Source organism: Drosophila santomea, chromosome 3L (genome assembly GCF_016746245.2).
Source record: "Drosophila santomea strain STO CAGO 1482 chromosome 3L, Prin_Dsan_1.1, whole genome shotgun sequence".
NCBI classification, from domain to species: domain Eukaryota; kingdom Metazoa; phylum Arthropoda; class Insecta; order Diptera; family Drosophilidae; genus Drosophila; species Drosophila santomea.
Window position 1 is genome coordinate 8,094,987 of NC_053018.2, and position 14,502 is coordinate 8,109,488.

At 43.3% G+C, this 14,502-nt stretch overlaps 4 protein-coding genes across 7 annotated transcripts; 3 read left to right on the forward strand and 1 right to left on the reverse strand.

Moving 5' to 3' along the window:
* Positions 1–26: 26 nt before the first annotated feature.
* LOC120448438 (carboxypeptidase B) lies at positions 27–1,822 on the reverse strand. The gene is made up of 2 exons (XM_039630450.2): positions 1,173–1,822; positions 27–1,105 (listed from the first exon to the last, which is right to left on the reverse strand). Exons 1-2 carry the CDS (start codon positions 1,710–1,712, stop codon positions 128–130), a joined length of 1,518 nt encoding a protein of 505 aa, XP_039486384.1. The 5' UTR covers positions 1,713–1,822; the 3' UTR covers positions 27–127.
* Positions 1,823–2,250: 428 nt separating this feature from the next.
* Positions 2,251–10,717, forward strand: LOC120449554 (carboxypeptidase B). 4 transcript variants are annotated; one of them, XM_039632084.2, is made up of 7 exons: positions 2,251–2,278; positions 3,552–3,624; positions 3,774–6,081; positions 8,208–8,883; positions 9,364–9,474; positions 9,576–9,730; positions 10,319–10,717. In XM_039632084.2, the coding sequence occupies exons 3-7, from the start codon at positions 5,993–5,995 to the stop codon at positions 10,608–10,610; spliced, it is 1,323 nt and encodes a 440-aa protein (XP_039488018.1). In that variant the 5' UTR covers positions 2,251–2,278; positions 3,552–3,624; positions 3,774–5,992; the 3' UTR covers positions 10,611–10,717. The 4 variants fall into 4 exon arrangements, with proteins under 4 accessions (XP_039488018.1, XP_039488020.1, XP_039488017.1 ...); XM_039632083.1 differs by lacking the exon at positions 2,251–2,278 and adding an exon at positions 2,780–3,240; XM_039632086.2 differs by lacking the exon at positions 3,774–6,081 and having other exon boundaries at positions 2,260–2,278.
* Positions 10,718–11,271: 554 nt separating this feature from the next.
* On the forward strand, positions 11,272–12,631 carry LOC120448445 (carboxypeptidase B). The gene is made up of 2 exons (XM_039630459.1): positions 11,272–12,253; positions 12,310–12,631. Exons 1-2 carry the CDS (start codon positions 11,283–11,285, stop codon positions 12,614–12,616), a joined length of 1,278 nt encoding a protein of 425 aa, XP_039486393.1. The 5' UTR covers positions 11,272–11,282; the 3' UTR covers positions 12,617–12,631.
* A 108-nt stretch (positions 12,632–12,739) lies between these two features.
* Positions 12,740–14,275, forward strand: LOC120449757 (carboxypeptidase B). The gene is made up of 3 exons (XM_039632393.1): positions 12,740–12,874; positions 12,966–13,868; positions 13,929–14,275. Exons 1-3 carry the CDS (start codon positions 12,801–12,803, stop codon positions 14,224–14,226), a joined length of 1,275 nt encoding a protein of 424 aa, XP_039488327.1. The 5' UTR covers positions 12,740–12,800; the 3' UTR covers positions 14,227–14,275.
* The last annotated feature ends 227 nt before the right edge of the window (positions 14,276–14,502 follow it).

Below are 14,502 nucleotides of genomic sequence, written 5' to 3' on the forward strand. Positions count from 1 at the left end.
ATGTATGTAAAAAAAGAGACCGTTTATTTGGGTTCATCGCAGTTAAGTTTGACTTACTTATTTAATCTAAAATTTTATTTATTTTATATATACGTTCCCACGCTTATCACAAAACCAAGTTTTAAGCTCATCGAATAACCAGCGGCATTTGTGAAGAAATAGTGGTTTTGCCACGGCTGGTCAGAGTGGCGCCATCTCCACCACCTTGCCCATCACGACTGAGTCCAGAACGTTTTATCGGTGGATAACGCGGCTCCATTTGCCGCGGAAAGAGTCCTGGAGGCAGGACTTGAATGCCCTCGGGCAGGTCCTGTGTTTCACGTGCCTTGAAACTCTTTTGCAGCTGTACGATGTCCTCGTGCTGCGTGCGAACCGTGCGCTTTGATCGTTTCTTCTTGGACGTGGTTTTGGCACAATCGCCACCAGCCGTAGTGGCTTCTTCGGTGGACGTTGACGTTTTCCCGATTGTCACGCCCTCACTACTGGTTTCGTAACGTGGCGGTCGCGGTGCTGGCATTGGTGGATCATTTTCACGCTCAATCTGATTTCGCAGGTCATAGGAGCGCTTGCACATCTCTCGAATCCCATACCAGCTCTCGTGTCCAATTTGACTGATCATCTCCACTGGCGGCTGGAAGCCGAGCTCTCGTGATGGCAACTCCATCACCAGAGCCATCGGCACCTTCAGCACTCCGTATACATAATCCACAACGGATCCGGCAATGGTTCGCTTGGTCAGACAGCTGATGCTTCCCGTTCGGTACTCCCGGCCATTGTAGGACTTGATCGCACTCTTGCCGGAATTCGCCAGGGAGCTCAGTTCGCGCCAGTAAAGAGGATTGTCACGGCAGTAGCCCCAAGGATACATGATACTTTGGCCATACGAGTGCAGGGACAAAAAGAACAGAAGATTCGAACTCATCCTGTCCAGAATGCTCCGCATGGCCCGGGTCTCCGGTTCGGAAAACGGACTTTCACCCTTGTAGGTGTTGCGGTTGATCTTGCTGGGTCCGCTGTTCCAGAAGACGTCGTAGTTTCGATTGCAATCAGTGCCTACAAATTTGGTGGACTTGTGTGGCCGTCGGTTCTTGCGCCACTTGGGATTCTAGGGAGTTGGTTACATCGTTTACAATCCCATGCTGGTAATTATTGTACCGAAAATCCTTGCTTACCTTCGTGCGGGAATACTCGTAGCCATCGGGATTGACCAGCGGAACGATGATGAAGCGAAGCTTCCGGAGCACCTCGATGTTCCTGGTGTATCGCTCCGTCAGCTGATAGATGCAATTGAGGGCCGTGGAGATGGTAATCCATTCGCGGGCATGTGTGCCCGCCTCTATGAAGACGGTTTTCCGGCAGTGCTCACCCACGTGGATGACCGGAACGGTGAATCGTCCATTGGGTGCGTTGTCGAAGAGCCGCGGTGCGTGTTCCCGCATCTGCGGCGATAGCTCCACGTTCTCCGAGTTCATCCAGTTGATCTCCAGTGCGCGTACCTCACGCTTCTCGTGCGTGTGGCCCAGGATGTGAACGTGCACGAAGTGAGGATACCGCTGGGCCAGATACTCCAGATACTGATTGATCTGTTTGTACTCCAGGTAGGTGTGCAGGATGTCCGGTCGTGGGATAACCAGTCTGCGTAGCGCCGTGGTGGCAGTATCACGACTGCGATCCTTGGCCGTCTGAGTTTTACGTTTGGGTATGGTGGCCATCGTAGGAGAATACGAAACAATTTTTACGGAGCAACAAACAAGAAAACGATTTATCACTTGAGATTTTAAGTATTTCGCCCTAGGTATAAGGCACAAATGAAAACTGAGACTGAGAAACTAGCCACTGACATCCAAGTGGAATCAGCCAGGCCTGCTGGGTGGCACACTCACCTGGCACTTGATGTTCAGGTGCAGCCGCTCGACCACGAGCAGAGCCAGCCGTGCGCCCTGCTTGGGCTTCTCCTCCATTGTGCGGGCCTGGAGCAGCGGACGCTTGGGTTTTGTACTCCTGAATGGCGGAATTCGTACTCCCACAGAAGGTCCAACGCCCATGGAGTAGCTCCTGCTGATGCACTGCCAGAAATTAAAACTAAAGCTAAAACTTAAGTTCTAACTACCTTTTAATGCTATTAAATTACTCAAGATTAGCTAACAAATTACTTGCATTTAACTTTTAGCTTAGCTTATTTTTAACATTTGCACATTTAACTTTTATCAGTATATTTGGTAGAAATTAAACCAATTTACCCAATTAGATTTTTCTTTGAGTGCGCAGTTCGCAGTGGGTAAATGGGACAGCGACAACGTTTAATAAGTTGGGCACGGTAGCATGTAATGCGGAATTGGATTTGGATTCCGGCTCGGAATCCCTCAGCCTGGCTGCAGCTGCCACAAAACGCAAATATGCTAAATGTCAGACAGGAGGACGGGGTGGCTTGACTGGTGGGAACTGGTGGATAGGAGCAGGAGGAGCACGAGCGGCGGGAAAAGGAGCAACGGCGTGGGCGTAGAAAAGCGCAGGAGGCGCTCACTAATGCAAATAAACAGGGACTCCAGGAGCTGGCGTGCAGCCTGGGAAACGAGCCAGGATTTGGAGGAGGAGCCACTGCTGTCCTCCTCCGGTTAAGCGTTTTGCAGCGAAGTTCATTTGTGGATCTGGGCTTCCTGATTACACTGAGCTGCAGGGAAATGATTATGATTATAAATTATATTTAAATATTAATTATACCATAATATTATATTTTTTATACATTTAAACAAACTTTTGTTGTAGTGTTGATGAAATATTTAAAATAGTTTTAAAAAATAGTTTTTAAAATAGTAACCTACCTTTATAGTACAGCAATAATATTCATCTCGCTAAATGAGTTATCGAGTTTAGAACAAGTAATGATCCAGTTCATATCTTCAACTACATATCTTCCAAATTTTTCCCACAACTTGTTGACGAGTGTAATATGTTTCCTATGTCCTGGCAAATGTCATGTCAACGCAAAAGTCAAAAGTGCGCGGCAGGTCGGCGTTGTAGTAGATCCACCCGCAAAAATTCATGGAGTTTGGAGCCGAGTCCTCAACGGAATCCATATAAATTGGTATAAATATGTATGGCATATAGCGGGAGCAACGCAACCAGTTGATTTATACAGGAAGCATGTTCGTGTTGATTTTCATTTAACGGTCTTTTAGTCAACTTCCTGACACAGTGACTGCCATATATTTACGTCCAGCTATGTCTACATAATACGTCGTAATTCCTTTTCCGGTTGAATACCCTTTCACTGCCAAACTATCGTGTATAAACTAATCGTAGATGTTAAGGAACTTGATTAATTAAACATTTGTGTAATTAAAATACCTACTTATACGTATTTTTAGTAGATTTTCTATTCTTTCTTTTTAAATTTGATATAAAATGATACTTTTCTAGAGCAAATAGGTTTCACTTTAACATTAATTTAAAATTAAAGGCTTAAAGTCCTGCGAAAGCTATTTACATTGAATGTTTCAAGAAATTATACATTTAAAATACTATTTGCAACTGACTTCTTCCTTTTTCAGTGTAAACTATGCATAAACACGCAAGGACTGAAACCAAATGGATGAATGGAGCAAGTGAAGCCTTTCCCAGTCAGTAAGTCAGTCGGCTGTTGGTCGTCCTTTTTCGGGGGTAAAAGTTAAAGGGGGAAACCCTTTTCAAGTATGCATTATGTCATTAGCATGTAGGCCAATATAAAGGACCAAACTTTGTTGAATTCGGGCCCTTTTTTTTTTTACTTCCAGCCTGACGGCTGTCTCCTGTCTTTTGTTCGAGTTGCGATGACGAAACGTAATGTAGCATAAAACTGTTTGTGAATTAACGAAATTCCAAACAATTATGCCCAAACGAATGCGGATTTGCTGGCAAAGTTGTTGTGTTGCCTGGACCTGCCCCAATAAGCTGGATTTTTTGTCATGTGGCAGGGCAATTTAACTTTGTGCAATTTGGCATAGTTTGTGGGGCAATATGCTGATTACTTTGATTGCTGAGCGAGTACCAGATGATTACCCACTCCCCGGGCCAATAAACACTCTATTAAATAAGCATGAACACTGCAAAATTAACTTATTTAGTTTCAAGAATACATTTGTTTATACAAGGTGTACAAATGTTTCTTTGATACGAGTATCTATGCAATAAGTTGAATTTCAATCTGCGCGGCTCGCAGTTCCGTTCCCATGCAAAGATTAAAGATTGAAGATTTCATGTTCATGGTTAAGGCCAAAACGCATCAATTGTCATCAGTGGTTTTTTCAGATGCAAATAATTCGGTCGAAAACGCGACAAAACAATAGCCAATGCCTTGAGTTGAACAATACCGAAAGCCAAATAGATCTCTCCTTATACGAAACCATAAACATGTACATATATGGTATAAGCCTTTAAGCTAATGCGATCGTCGCGTGGAGATTGTGAATTAATTTGCCGGGGAAGTTGAATGCCCTTTGGGCTGCTGTGAAGTTGTGGCGGTGTCTGAACATGGTTAATAAATAAACTAAAATCTAAAATGATTTAGAACCCGACTAGAGAGGGCTGGCATTAAGCCAAGTGGTGCCATTAAGCCGCAGAAGTCGCACAAATTTCAATTTCAAATATAAATTATTTCATCCAAACAAGTTGTGTGTTTTTGATCGGTTTAGCACCGGAAATATGCGAGTGGCGGTACGATTGTTCATCTGTCGTGTCTCCCTATCGAAAGACTGCAGGCGGAAGTGCCTGAAGCTATAGCCAAGTGTTATAATTACACACAAAAGCGGTCCGAAACGAATGGAGCCGAAAGCAAATATAAATATCAGTCGATGAGTCTTGGACGTTGAGTGACCTGGCTTCTGGCGGCGATCACAATGATGATGATCTCTTCACGACTTAATGAACTCACTAAATGCGTATTTAGATGCCAATTGGTAACTGTAATGAACTGAACCCATCACACATCACCCATCATCCATCGTCTATTGCTTCCGGCTATTTTGGGCCCAGTAACCTTGTCCGTTTTTGGCCAAAAAACATTCGAAAGTTCAGTGCTCCAAAAGTATGGACCATCTACAACACGAGCACATCTTGAACTTTCAATTCAGACCGCAACAGAACACTCATCATCATGACATTAGGAAGCGAGTTTGTATATAAAAACCAGAAAATTAACTATCAGCGGCTTCAGAATCGATTTACGAATCGCCATATGCGGATGCAAAAGCCACAAAATAAGCCAGAACAAATTGTTAAAGCGGCCAACAGTGATCAAAAGTGATTTCGAGACAAACAAGTTTTCGATCTAAATAAAGAAATAAAATAAAAACTAATTCCCAATCAATTAAATAAAAGAAAAAGTACAGATTAAAGGGAATCGAAACGGTGAATAAATTATGCAAAAATATCAAAAAGTTCTTAGCCGAAAGTCGAGATATTTATAATGGCCAAGACGCGTGCCCAAAATCTTGTCTCGTGACGCGTTTGCCGCTTTATTTCGGAACTCTATATAAACTGGTCGCAAAGCCCGACCTTGACACTCACTTTTCTAAACAATCGACTCTCGGAACCGAGATCATTTTTTGGTCTCTGCCTTTTTTTTTTTGGCCAAGATCTCGTCTTCTTTCTCGGCCGCTTTACAAACCGCCCGTCAGTCTTTCGCCGGACCGGAGATGGAACGCACGGATCGCGTCCGCTGAACAGTGTTTAATATTATAATATTTTCCCTAAGCTAATCACTTTAACTAAGAGCACTCGAAAAATTGAAAACTCAAAACTCTTACCCAATCGACGCCAGCGTGCAGCGTGCAAACAATAAAACAAACAAATAGCCAAACAAAAGTGCAAAATAAAAAAAAACAAATACGTGTGCCAGTCCATGCAACTGCATATTTTAATACATAATTAGCCACAGATCGTGGAAGCATCTCGGTGCAAGTGTACAGCATACTATTGTATATATATATATATAGTATCCATATACATTGCAAAAATGTGGCAGGGAATCGTGTGCAGCTTGACTTTATGCCTCGTCGGATTGGCGGCTTTCGGCCTCGCCAACAATCTCGCCGGCTACGAAGGGTAATCATCAGCGGCTACTCGCATTAATTATAAATTACAACGTTACCGAAAGGTAGCATTGTAAACTAAAAAAAATATGAAATACGTAATACATATCAATCAAGCGGCTCTTCTGTGGGGCAAGTCATTAATTGAAATTGCTTTTTGTTTTCGTTGTTGGTTAGTTGTTGAGAGTTTTCAGCTGATAAACGGGTTTTCGAATCTCTTCGATGATCAGGGCTAATTCAGCAGGTTGTGCTAACGAGGACGACCCCGCCTCTCGTCCTGAATCAGTTCAAAGGCTCCAAAGAACCAATCGACGAAGTCCTGTAGGAATTGCAGCATTTTGCCTCTCCTTATGGGCTCGGTTTTTAAATAGTATTATTGGATGTGATTTGCTTGGATAACTAGTGTAGCAGTATAATATAAAATCGAAGGGTACTTAAACTAAAATGCTAAGAAGCATGAACCAAATTAAGATTTAAAGAGAATAGGGAAAAACTGAACACTTTTTCATCAGGATACAACATTTTGTCAAGTTAAAATTCACCTGGGCAAATTTCCGATATAAAATTATTAGTTTTCAAAGTGTACTAAATTTGTCTTAATTATTTTTTTAAAATAGTTTGCTAACTTATTGAATATTTTCAATATTTTTTGTATTAACATAAATTGTTTTGTATTGAAAATGTTTCTTTTTCGTTCAATAAAAAACCTGAGATATTTTGGCCACTACTGCAGTTTGTTAAACAGCTTAAAATATGCAAACATCATAAGGCCTCATCTAATCATAGTAAAAACAAAAGCGGCATGTTTTTAAAATATTTTTTTCCTATTGTTAGCCAAGTCCATGGTCGTTGGCCGTGATTAGAAGTCATCATAATGAGCAGGGCTAAACGTTTTGTCGTTTGGTCCAACTGACCAACAGTTGGACATTCAGCAATTCCGTTGATAATTGCCATACATTTGTAATTGGCAAGCGATCGCAGTGCAAATTGTTTGCCAAACATGCCACGCCTCCTGTCATTGGACCATGTGGCGTATGAGTGATGAGGGCATTCCGACTGGAAGTTCGTATCTAAGTAAAAGACTAACTTCCGATTAGTACTGGCCAGATGTTTTGTTTCCTAACCTTTTTTCAAGTTCAAAAACATGAAGATATGCATGCAGAGTGATATAAATTTTCACAAGGTCGCGTTGCGTTGGACAATAGGCTTTGATTTGGTCGAAAAGGCGTTGGGAAAATTTCGAAAAATAATCGTAACTTTTAAAGATGAAAAATGAGCCAACAGCACGGGGCGTCTCATTAAACTAACAACAAATGCCGTTGGCCGGCTCACGTGATTAGCTTTTGTGTGGCATATAATACAATATAATAGCGTATCAAAATGCCCCCCTGCCACCCACGAAATCGCATGATGCAAACGAGATAAATATGCAGGGGGACCTAAGACTTGTTGCCTCACAATTTCGTGTATTTTCAAAAGTGTGTGTGGAATTTCGAGAGATGATAAATTGGCCACCGATTCGTGCGAGGTGGCAAAGAGCCAACAAACAGCGGCCAGCAGTCGCTTTGCATAAATTTATGAATCAACAACTCATTTTGACGCCAGGCGAGGGCGAGCCATAAATTAATTTGTTGTCCAATTAGTTTGAGACATGTGGAGCAATCATCGGGATTTCCCGCCGCTAGATTATGATTATCTGGCTGGGTGTCAGTTAATTAGAAATCACTAAAACGGCATATCACACTTTTAGTTTGCTGAAAAAAAAACTAGCAATAAGTTCCAACATGTTTTGCTGTTAAATTAATTAAACACCTGTCAACTGAATGTTAATATTTATTTGTCCAAACATCGCGTATCTCTACAATGAATTAATTAACACGTATCTACCAAAACAATATATAGCCCAACCTTGACATACTAACTAGGAATTATGGCTTTTAAATTGTTCGCAAGATTAACATTACCTTATTAAATTTTGGCCACAATAGATTTAGCAATATATAACATATTTTATTTAAAGAACATTCAAAAAATTTAAGGCTTATAGACATGTAACAATTAAAACTTATAGCACTTAACAAGAACTTGCGATTTAATTTTAATAGTTTTCTAAATTTAATTTTAAAATCCCTTTTTCAGTTACACAAAATACACGGTGCAACATGGAGACGAGGATGCCTTCAAGTACATGGTTGACCTGCAGACGAATGACGCCGAGCTGGACTTCTGGCTGCTGACCAGAAACTCCTCCGTTCTGACAGTGAGTCCCAAGCGGAAGACCCAGTTCGAGGCGCGTCTGTCCAGTTTGGGAGTCAGCTACGAGATGCAGCCGCTCATGGAACTGATGGCGGCCCTCCAGGCGAATAGTTCCTTTGCGGAGGACAACTACGATGGGGAGTACGAGGAGTGCCAGCAGGAGGAGTGCGAGGAGGCGGAGCGACCACGTCGCAGGAGTCGTCGTCAGGCGCGCGGCTTCTTCTCGCACTATCCACGGTATCACGAGGTCCTCAGCTTTATGAGTGGCTTGGCCTCCAGATATCCGCAATACTGTCGCTACGAATCCTTGGGTCGTTCCAACGAGGGTCGGCACATAGCTGCACTCTCGATTTCACTGAACAGTAGGGTACGTCCTCGTCGAGTGGCTTATATTCAGGCAGCCACCCACGGACGAGAGTGGATCACCACCCAGACCGTTCTCTATTTGGCCTACGAGCTGCTGAGCAATCTGCGCGCCTTCACAAGGGTCCTGCAGGATGTGGAGATTTTCCTGGTGCCTCTGGTCAATCCCGATGGCTATGAGTACACTCACACGACGGTAAGTGGGGGGTACATGTGTGTTTCAATTTCTTACTGCATTATGTGAGCTTTTACCTTACCATATTTACCAAAGCATATAATCAACATAAGTAGGATACATTTGTCATGTCGTTGCTGACAACATTTAAGTATTTTTTTTAGCAAGAAAAACTTTCAATTTGTATAACAACGAAATATCAAAGATTCAAACATGTGTTGAACCAGTCTTGCTCATTTATCTTGTAATACATATACGCTTTAAATATCCATTGAAAGGCTGCGGGAAAAGACATAAATTATTTGAGAGAAAAGTGTCATTTGAAAAGTGTTTAGATGTCTCGGGCTTTAAAATACATTTTGAAATATATCTTCAATGTTCCTGGCTGCTCATAAACTGCTGGTCCAAATTAACAAATATAAGCAAAAATAGACCGAAAAATACATATATTAGCTTATGATATATTTAATATAATAAATATATAAACTAAATCCATTGCAGGATCGTTTCTGGCGCAAGAACCGCCATCGTTATGCGGGTCATTCCTGCTCCGGCGTGGACATCAATCGCAACTTTGGCAACCACTGGAACTACCAGGGAGCCAGTCAGAACGTAAGTCCCTCATTGACCCCGACATTGACCTTCGCCATTGATGGCCACGTGATATCTGTAACCCCCAAACCCTTTCCATTTCCATTCCCAAATACCAACAGCTCTGCTCGGAGGTGTACTCGGGCACGGCTCCCAACTCGGAGCCGGAGACGTCGGCGGTGGTTAGGTATCTGGAATTCAATCGAAACCGTGTGAAACTCAGCCTGGATGTTCACTCATTTGGCAAATTCATTTTTTATCCCTACGGCTATGCGAAGTGAGTATAAGTATGGGAATGAGTATGGGTATGGGAATGAGTATGGGTATGAGTATGAGTGTGAGTGGAAAGTGCAGTCTCCCTGATTTCCATGTTGCATGTCCGAAAATCCTCGGCACTGGCAGTGGCAATGGCAGTGGATGTGGCTGAAGGCTCGGCCAGCGGGTGGCCCCGAAAGAAATTCAATTTACTTTTCAATTATTTGCTAAAAGCAATTAAACGCGAATATTTCTGCCAATGCAACCATTTAATTCATTTTCGTTGCACTGTTCGTTAAATATTCAAGCTTAAGCTGCATACTTTTGAACATGGCAGGCAGAATAATAATTCTTGGAAAATTTGTAAAATGATTATAAAATATTACATATATATGTATTATATATTTAAAAAGTGTATTTAAAAAATTTAAAAATATTCGCCCATGCTAGCTAAAATTCTTAAGATATTAAACAAATAATTGTATTATTTTCTATGCCGATTTTGATTATTAATTAAAATATTCAATGTTTTTCATTCCTTGTACGGTTGCACTAATAGTTATTTTTTCCATATGCATACACCTAATAACGAATATTTCTCTCTGTGTAGAAACACCGTGCCACCCACCGTGGGCACACTGCGCTCCGTGGCTCTGAGGGCCGCCAACCAGATCGGCAGGTACCGTGGAACGCGCTACACCACCGGCACCTCCGCCTCCATTTTGTACGAGGCATCCGGCAGTTTGGACGACTTTGCCTACGGCAATCTGGGAATCCCGCTGTCCTACACGCTCGAGCTGCCCGGTGACGAGTTCCACGTGCCCGCCCACGACATCATCCACGTCTGCAAGGAGACATTCGCCGGCTTCATCGAGTTCATCCGGCATGTTAGCCTCTACTAGGAGGTGCCACTGTATTTGCTAAGCCTTTGGGCAATTGAATTTATTGTTTGTTAAAACTAACATGATAAGTGACCTCGTTGTTAAGCATTAAAGAGATGAATAGTGAATAAATATATCCATACAAATATTTCTTTATTACTTTAAAGAATATATATTCGCTGATTTTATATGCATTTGCCAAATGAATGGCAGTTTTTACTTAATTTAAATTTGAGTAGCCAAAAAATGAAAAGAAAATTAATTAAATATATTAAACTGAACAATTGGAAAACCATATACAATTTTTTTTTCTATATACTTATATTTGACGAATAATAAAATACAGAACTCTTTTTACTATTTTATTTATATTTTGGCAGCTTCAAATTTTACTTTAAATTTATATGTATGCAGCTTCCAATTTGACTTAAAATTTATATTTATGCAGCTTCCAATTTAACCTTAAATTTTAAGTTTAAATGAACTGGAACTAGTGGCTTTTCTCAAGCCCTGACTATGAAAAGGGGGAACTACTTAGTTGCTTATATCAGTTACTTATATCATAAAAGCGATCCGCCTTTTTGGTATCGTAAGCTGGCGGCAGCGTCTCCAATAAAGTGATAAAAACGGGTAATGCGATTAGCCCTCGTCGCCAGTGTTTTAGCCCAGTCAATATCGGACTTTCGGGCAATAATGGCTTGGCCACTCTTGGGTTTGCTAACTCTGCTGCTATGGCAGCCCATGGTGCTGTTCGCTTGGCAGGATTACAAGGACTACAAGCTGTACGAGCTGAAACTCGAAGGAGCTGAGGAGCAGAATCTTGTGAGGAAGTGGTCGACGGAGAATCCATTATGGGATTTTCACAAGCCAAGTCGAAATGAAAGCGTACTAAAAGTGATGATACCACCTGAAGAAGCTAGTGGGTTTATTGAAACTTTAAGAAACTATCATTTGGAGTACAAGGTTTTAATAGAGGACTTGGCACCACTGGTGCAAGCCCAACGAGCTGAGAATCTTGAGAAGAAGTTGCTCATCCAATGGCCACACATTGATGTGCTGTCAGCATTTTATACCCATTCGGAAATCAATGATTATCTGGATAGTTTACCCGAAAGATTTCCCAAGCGAGTCCAGGTGAAACAATTCGGCTGGAGCTACGAGAGACGCGCCCTCAAAGTTTTAACTATTACCAATGGAGATGGCAGGCGGAACAAGCCAGTGATCCTGATTGATGGCACGGTGCATGCCCGGGAATGGATATCACCATCGATGGCCCTATATATCATAGAGCAGCTATTGGACCACTATGTGGATAACCAGGAGCTCTTGCAGGACTACGACTGGGTGATCATGCCGGTGGTCAATGCGGATGGTTATGAGTACACCCACACGGATTCTCGTTACTGGCGTAAGACCCGTCGACCCACCAGCAATCCGGATTGCATTGGCACGGATATCAATCGCAACTTCGGCTACGAATGGGGCCACGATGAGGGCTCCTCTTCAGATCCCTGCGAAGATATATACCGTGGAGAGCGAGCATTCGACCAACCCGAGTCGCAGGTCCTGCGAGATGTTATGCTCCATTACAGGGGACGACTTAACTTCTACCTCTCGCTGCACTCCTATGGCAACTACTTTCTCCTGCCATGGGGTTATACCAGGTAGGTCAGCAGAGATAGCAAATAAACCAATTTTATTTTATATTATTTGATTCCAGCGACTTTCCGGATACGTACCAGGACATGATGTCTGTAGCGGATGCCGGAGCCAAGGCGATCATCTACTCCACGAATGGAATATATAGCTATGGAAGCACATACTACGTGCTATATCCGACATCTGGCGATACGGCGGACTTTGCGCTGGGAGTGGTGAATGCCACAGTTTCCATGACCATGGAGCTGCCGGCTGCTGGCTTCCAGGGTTTCGATCCCTGGGTTTCCCACATCGAGCGTTTGGTCACGGAAAGTTGGGTGGGAGTGCGGGCCATGGCCGCGGAGGTGATAAGACGCTATCCGGTGTAATCGGGCTGTAAATAAACAGACATTAACTTTGATTTGCTCTGATTTGCGGTTTACTCGTACTTCATCGCACGGCAGTGGCTTGTTATTTATGGATCCATTTGTCGATTAGATATGTGGCCGGGTGACTTTGTCTAGCTATTTAAGTGGCTCGGCACATCCACGCGGTTGCTTAGTTCTTGTCAAGATGAAGTACTCTTTGGGTTTGCTAGTGCTCTTTGTGGGCGCCACTCTTGTGGCTGCCGATCAGGATTACGAGGGGTAAGTATTCGCATAGGAGCTATCACTCCCATCAAGGAACTACTCAGAGGATTACTATTGGATATGAAATATTCAAGTTATTCCCTTCCAGTTACCGCATTTATGAGGTGATTCCCTCGAGTGCCGACCAGGCTCACCTGCTGCATCAACTCAGTCTGCAGGGATACGACTTCATCAGCGAAACTCGTCTGTTGGGGCATCCGTCTCGTGTGATTGTGAGTCCCGGCCAGCTGGAACAGTTCCAGCGTTTGGTTGAGGCAGAGAATATGACGCACAATCTGGTGAACTCCAACCTGGGCGCTTCCATTGCCGAGGAGTTTGCCCAGCGCCAGATGCAGCGCCTTTTGGCGCCCATCACGGGAAAGGGTCGTCTGAGCACGGAGCGATACTACACGCACGAGGAGATCATCAACTATATCGATGACCTGGCCCAGCGTTTCCCCAGCCGTGTGTTCGTTAAGACCGTTGGCTGGTCCTATGAGAAGCGCGTCCTGAAAACCATCACCATTACCAATGGCGATGGCAAGGCTAACAAGAAACTTATCTTCATGGATGGCGGTTTCCATGCAAGGGAATGGATCTCGCCAGCAGCCGTTCTCTACGTCATCGATCAACTGGTGGAGCAGTTCGAGGAGAACGCTCATCTGCTGAAGGACTACGACTGGGTCATCCTGCCCCTGGTCAATGCCGATGGCTATGAGCACTCCCAGACCGGAAATCTGGCTCGAATGTGGCGCAAAACCCGCCAGCCATACACGTACGGTGGTCAAACCTGTTACGGAGCCGATCCCAACCGGAATTTTGACTTCCACTGGAACGAGGAGGGTGCCTCCTCGAACCCATGTGCCGACACCTATGCTGGACCAACGGCCTTCTCCGAACCAGAGACCATTACCGTTCGGGATCTGATGCACTCACTGGCCGATCGGGGTATTATGTACCTCACCATCCACTCCTACGGCAACTATCTGCTGTATCCTTGGGGATGGACCTCGTAAGTCATGGCTATTACATTTCATATGATTTACTCTGACATATAACTTACATTTCACAGCGATCTGCCGGAGAACTGGGAGGATCTGGATGCGGTTGCCCGCACTGGAGCTGAGGCTATTCAGAACGCTACTGGTACGGAGTACACCTATGGATCGTCCACCAATGTTTTGTATATCGCTGCCGGAGCCAGTGATGATTATGGCTACTATGCCGGCTTCAATGTGTCCATCACCATGGAGTTGACAGGTGCCGGCAGCATTGGATTCAATCCTCCGGTCACCCGCATCGATGAGTTCGTCACCGAAACCTGGATTGGCATCCGTGCCATGGCCGAGAAAGTGATCGAGATGTACTAGAACATGTGTTTGGTTTTCAATAAATTACCATTTATATATAGTGCTTATAGAGATGTCTAATTTTCAATATTTCTCTGTATTAAAGATTTTTTTCTTTTAAAAAACACCGTGTTCAATTAATATCGAATTCGACTCACTTTACCTAACAAGATTTTGGTCGATAACGTAATTGGGAACCAAATAGATAGTGGATCGCTTTTTTCATTGCTAGCAATCTTTATTTACAATCGATTTCTCTTGAAATCTTTACTACCATTCATAACGCAGCACGATTTA